The following is a 6,452-nucleotide window of genomic DNA, read 5'->3' on the forward strand; positions in this document are numbered from 1 at the left end:
AATAACAGACACCCAAGGTTTCACTGTGTTTTTCTTTAAAGCACATAGGAGTTTGGGCGGCAGCTGAATATGTATGCTTGAAAACTAATAATATGCAAAAGTTCATAAATAGGAGGACTACGTCTCCAGCTCTCCCCACCCCCCGCCCCAGCCTTTGGTGGTTTTCAAACTGTTTCAACTAAATTATAAATAATGGTAACACACAGTCAGGGATATGTGTATTTGCATTCTGTACCAATTCAATATGCTTAATACTTGTTTGTATTTTGTCCCCTTTTCATTTTGAGGCAGAATGGAGTCAGCAAGTATTTATGGGTAGCTCTCTGTTCTCTCTTGGGACTCCACTTATTTTATAAGTGTAAATAATCTTTTAGATGGGGTCAGATATTTTGTAAGGACAATGACATTCTCTGTCCCCAAGCCATGGTGTTCCATTCACTTTTCACCTGTTTATTGGACCTTACACTCCTTTCTTAATTAGCAGTAGTAGTAGCATACTTTATTGATTAGTCAATTGACCACATCAAAGCATGACATCAGCAACAGTAAGATACAATAAAACGAAATAAAGTAAGATACCGTAAAATGAGGTAAAATAGGCTACAGTGAGATAAGAGAAAAACTATAGTAAGGTAAGATGAAGGATAAAAAGTAAGATAAAATAGTATAAGATAAAATACAGTGCAGAGATGTATAGTAAAATGAATATTAAACTCAAAGACAGTACGTGTTTAGGCAAATTCATCATCTTTGCATGCAACCCCACTGTATTCTATAAAATGAGTTCTCTGTTGGACAGCCCTGACTATAACTTAACAGTTCTAGTGACTACATATATGTTTGTGCCCTGAAGGCAGTAAAATAATCTTTTGTTGGAGTCCCAATATATGGTTCTGTCAAGTAGTGTCTGCAAGTACTGAGCCCTTGCTGAGGCATATATTTGACAGTTAAACAGGACATTGCAATGTCTTCTCTTTCTGATGCTCCACAAACACATGTTCTCTCAAAATACGGCACTTGATGAAGTTGTCCATATTTGACCATTTTCTTAATTAGTCAACAGTCTGTACCATTGACTTCTGGTGGTGATGTATTTGGGTTCCCCTTGGTGTTCCCCTCAGCGTTGCACTTCCAGGACTTGGAATTAGCACCAACTCCTGATGTATTGTCCTGGTACTTTTTTCTTCTGTATTTGTAAGGTTATTTTGGCTTCAGTTCCTTGACCACATAAAGATTTTAATAGAAAGCAATGATAAAAAGATTTGCGGTCTGCATCACATTACGCTGTCTCAACCTGAGGAGGCTGAGCTTAGACTCCTGTTTTTCTTCATGTAAACATGCTTTATGAAATGCGCCTTAGAGGATTGTAGAAGCATGTTCTTTGATTCCTAACTATAGAGATATAGATCCGCTCTTTCTAAAGCATCAATTCAGATATCCGCTAATACTTAAATGTTATCTAAACAGTATTTCTTCCATTTAGATGATTTATATTTCTTCCATTTATATTATGTAAATATATTTCTTCTTCCCAGGAGCTGGACAGTCCCTTCAGATTATATGGATTAACAATGAATCCTCTGCTCTATAATATAACACAAGTTGTTATTCTGTCTGCCGTTTCGGGTGTTATCAGTGACTTGCTTGGATTTAACCTAAAGGTAGCTTTCTCCATTTTGCCTTTAATTTATTTTAGGTTTGTTTTTTGTGTTATTTTAAAGGTAACAGTGACTTAATTTATAAATGTTGAAAAGTGCACATTATTTTAAAAAGTTGATGTATTTCAGTCCCTAGCACTTGTTCTTTTCTGAGTTACATGAAAATATGTAGGCAATCATTGTATTATGTTATGAGCTTTCTTGAATTTGGGGCCTAAACATTTGTATTAATGGGTTTGCCTGGAGCCACAGAATAGTATTCCAGAGCACTGGCATACTGTAATGGTTTGTGATATTGGACTGGTTCAAACTCAAGTAAGCTTCAACTTGTATAGTGATCTGCAATAAAAAGAGCTTTAAGTGAAAGTCATTCTCTATGGTATTTGAAACTGTATTAGCTAATCATCTTGTCTGCCTTAAATGGTTGATCAAATTTCAGTGGAAACGCTTTATGACACACCTTTTGTCATTTTTTTAAACAATAGCTTTGAAAGAAAGTAAAACATTTTCTCAACATAATTGTATGCTTACATATTTCAGTGAGATTGAATTTATCCCTAACCTTGCTTGCTCATGGTCACTCATGCCTTAATCACCTCCTGATTGGATTACTGCAATGTGCTTTACATGGGGCTGCCTTGAAGACCATCCAGAAGCTGCAACTGGTCTAGAATGTAGTAGCACACACAGTTCTAGGTGCCCCAGAGTTCACCCGAGTTACACTGCTGCTTTGTGAGCTGCACTGGCTCCCAGTTGCTTTCTGGGTGCAGTTCAAGTTGCCGGTTGTCACCTTTAAAGCCCTACATAGCACAGGGCCAGGTTGTTTGCAGAACAGCCTCTCCCGGATGGTTTCTGCCCATGCCACTCGGTCAGATAGGGAGGGCACACTCCATTTCCTTTCCCTTAAATGCTGTTATGTGATGGAACTTCTCTGTAGTGCCCCTGCCCTTTGATTTAGCCTCCCACCCCTTTAGCCTTCCAGAAGGCCATGAAGACCTGGCTCTTCTCCCAAGCGTTGGGCTAGGATGGGGATAGAGGCAGGAGGTTAATAATTTAGTTGGTCTAGCACCTGGTGGGAAGTATTGTTCTGTTTTCTTTCCCTTGTTTTTATTGGTTGTTCTGAGCAGCCTAGGATCACTGCATGAAATAGGAAGGCATATAAATTATTTAAATAAATAAGTAAATAATCTACATAGATAAGCTTGCAGGCAGGGGAAACCTCTGTTCTGTCAGCCCTTAATATTGCCTGGAAACACTCTCTGTCTTCTGAAAAAAAGAGAGGAAGCCCGAAACTGGGAATGGCGTACCGTGACAGTAATACACAGGAGCAGGAAAGGACAAATAAAAGGGAATAGAAGGTAGAATTGGTGAGAAAGGCTTTAGAAATTGTGGCTCAAGAAAAGAGAATGAGGTGAAAGAAACTGAGAAATATGCCATGCCTAAATGTAATATATAATATATAAATATACCTGTAAATCCTTGTCTCTATTTGTAAATGTTGAGGAGCATGTGTTCCTTGCAAAGTTGCTATCATCTTGAAAAAGGTTCCTACCTCTGATGCCAGAGGAGGACAAGTACAAGATAAAAATAGATGGTCAAGCTGGAATGATTATAAATCTTTTGTTTTCCACTGTTTTAATTTCAGCTTTGGAAGATCAAATCCTGACCTTTTTCCAAAAGAAGATGCCCACATTGTTCTGAAGAAGTGAACAGGTTGACTAAGCTGCCTCTGTGCAGTCACCAATACTGTATTTCAGATGTTACAATCTCTTCAAAGACCTCCTTTGAAAAAAACTGAAGTGTTTACAACTGACTGTCTAGTGCAATCTTGATATTTATTTTACCTTTTCAATTTTTGTAAACTTTATTTTAGCTGACAATATGTTGGATTTTGGATCATCAACATGCTTTGGTTACTGAAATGGTCAAAAATGAAGATTCCAATCCTTGAGATCCTGGTAATGGGTCATCTTAAATAAGTCAAATGTGCTTCATGGATTTGTGAAAGATGAAGTCCGTCTCACTTCAGAAGTTATTGTTACAACAAAGTCATGCTGAAGTCACCTTATTGAATAAGTATTACAAAGTGTTTAGAACATTTTATACCACCCTTGGGGGAGGGGGGCATCAGAGCACCAGCATATTGTTGATTACAGTAGAAAATTACATTTACTGTAACGATAATGCATTATGCCAGGGAGCTAATAGATACGTATAAAAATACAAAAGCATAAATGCAAGAGCCAGCAGCTTTCTTACTGAAGTGAATCCAGGATCCACACTGAGCCGTTGTTTAAACATTACCGAATCTTAACAAGGTGTTACCTAGCAGGTCAATAAGTGCTCTTTCACGACATTTTTAGCAGAGCAATAATTGTAAACTGTTACTACAGTGTAAGATATTTTGATAAAAGTTAGTTGTAGTATTTATTTGAAACGATGAGCTGTTTACACAGCTCTCTGCCGCTCAGTATGTGCACTTTCATTGTTATTTTAATAATGATCTTTATATGTACTAAACAAAATACATTATGGCACTGTGGTGCAATAATATTGCCTTTGCAGCTGGATATAAAAATATGTATGCTCAAGATGAATACTTTCCGGTAGTACACTATAGTATATGTGACTTATACCACACATAGACTTTAAAGTGAACATCTTATTAAGGTATATGTTTTAAATTATAAGGGGAAACTCCAATTTTCAATCCTATTCCTAGCCCTGTTTATAAGCAATTGCTGATTGTTTCAGCGAGCATCTTTCCAGACAAAATTCCTGAATTCCTGAAAAAAAATCCAAAATTCCTGATTTGCCTCTTTGTTCTGGAGGAAGTTATGCTGAACTTCTCAGCATACTTTGGAATGAACATATTTAAGGATCAGCTTGTCTGACTGTGATCTTAAACTCTCCAGTTGTGATCCGGAAGCACAGATAGAAGGAGGTTCTGAGCCTTATTTTCAAGTACAGGTGCATAAGACTGCAGCCTAAATTTATTTCTGGTTTCTGGTTCAAGACAGAGCCATGGGAAATTTGACTGGGTTTCTGTAATTTTCTAAAGCTATGTATAGCTTTATATGTGTAGACAATATTAGTCAATGTTTCCTTTTGTAGTAATATTGGTAACTAATGGTTAGTTATGCAGTGAATGGGGGTGATGCCTATAACTGAGTTATCTTGAGCTAATATGCACTGCTGTGATATATGGAGGGCATAGAAAATGCTAGTTGTGTCCCGGCACACATCTCTAGGACTCTCCCATTCAGTTGAGCGGTCAATACTGCATGCACAAAAATTACCAATAACAAGTTGCCACCCTGTTAGGTGAGTAGGATAGTCCATATACTCTGTGTATTCCCTGGATTCACTCTGGGTTCCAGGCGAAATTGATGGCATCTGCATAAACGAGAGTCCGTCAGAGTTGGGCGGCTATAATAAATTTGGATAAATAAATAAAGTCGAATTGTTAGATTTACATGTTATATTGATTTCCTATCTGAAGAAAAAGGATCAGTTGATTTTTTAATAAGCTGAAAATAATGTCTTTATAAACTTCAGTTTGGCTTACATCATCACATCGTAACAAGTATGCAACAAAGTACAATTTTATTATGTTGAATATATCTAGAAGATTCTGCATTACTCAGTTGATGCATTGAGTTTAGAGTTTTAAAATGTTGTTTCTTTTAAACGAAAGCAAGAGAAAATAATGTAGCTGAGAAGAAAGAAAGCTTAGACGTTAACCTCTTGTCCAGAATTATGACTGATCTTAACTTGTGTGGTATAAGATATTTTTATATATAAAGCAACACATTTTGTATTTTATTTGTTGCTGTACTAATGACCAAAGTACATGCTGTTGTGTTATTGTTTGTTTACCCTTTCCCTAAAAGAATGTGTTACTAGAGCTTTAAGAACATGCTGTGTCTAATTTATCATGTAAAAACATTGGCCGCGTGACCTGTTCTTCTTCATCTTTGTTGTCTGATGTTCAGGTTATGTTTAGGAATTAAGTCTATTTTATATATATTTTTTCCAAAATACGGTACAGACCTACATAAAGCTAAATTTTACAAAGAATATATTTTGAGAAGAAAAAATAAAGAACAGTATGAGTTGATGACGAGTTGCGTAGTGGTAAGAAATCATTTTCCATTTCTACGTTCTGACTTACCGTTTAAAAAAAAGAGATGTTTTCATAATGAAGCCATTTTTGGTTCTTTAGGTATCTAAATATTGAGTATGATCTTATTTGAAGGCGGCCGTTTGAGTTTAAGGAAGGAATTTGATTGGAAGCATACTATACCTCTGCAACTAGCAGTATGCTAGATTGTCAGTGCTACCATAATTAGTGCAACAAACTTAAATATGAGGGCTAGCAAATATGAAAAGTACTTCACAATAATGACAGGTTTAAATTGTGCCATTGGTATACCAAACACGCAACTGAAATGCTTAGCATATTTTGCATCCCTTACTTGAGAAACAGAGGCAAAGAGAAATGTGGCAATTCTTGTTTAACTGTTGTTGACTTATGTTTGTAACAGGCAGCGTGCTCAAGCTTGGAATAAAACCTGTGGCTGATGGTATAACTCTTAAGTATCCCTTTTTATTTTTTCTATCACGGTCTTTCTCACATTGGGGGGTCTGGACTACACCGAAGCTCTGTATTTCTTCAGCTAGACCTGGATCTTCCTTGTTGTCTGTTAATTGCCTTTAAAAGTCGTAGCCCACATGACCGCTCCGGGAGATGGTCTTATCATTGTTATTCTTGAAAATGGAGGGTTCTTGCAT

The 6,452-nt window shown here is 36.7% G+C and overlaps 1 protein-coding gene across 1 annotated transcript in view; it reads left to right on the plus strand.

Annotated features, from left to right (window-relative positions):
• PHTF2 (putative homeodomain transcription factor 2) overlaps nucleotides 1-6,250 on the plus strand; it is a 63,781-nt gene extending 57,531 nt beyond the window's left edge. The window contains exons 17-18 of the mRNA XM_063308085.1: nucleotides 1,536-1,661; nucleotides 3,304-6,250. Of these exons, the coding sequence (XP_063164155.1) occupies nucleotides 1,536-1,661; nucleotides 3,304-3,324 (147 nt within the window). The 3' untranslated portion in view covers nucleotides 3,325-6,250. The remainder of the gene's footprint in view (nucleotides 1-1,535; nucleotides 1,662-3,303) is intronic.
• The last annotated feature ends 202 nt before the right edge of the window (nucleotides 6,251-6,452 follow it).

Source organism: Candoia aspera, chromosome 7 (assembly GCF_035149785.1).
Source record: "Candoia aspera isolate rCanAsp1 chromosome 7, rCanAsp1.hap2, whole genome shotgun sequence".
Taxonomy (NCBI): Eukaryota; Metazoa; Chordata; class Lepidosauria; order Squamata; family Boidae; genus Candoia; species Candoia aspera.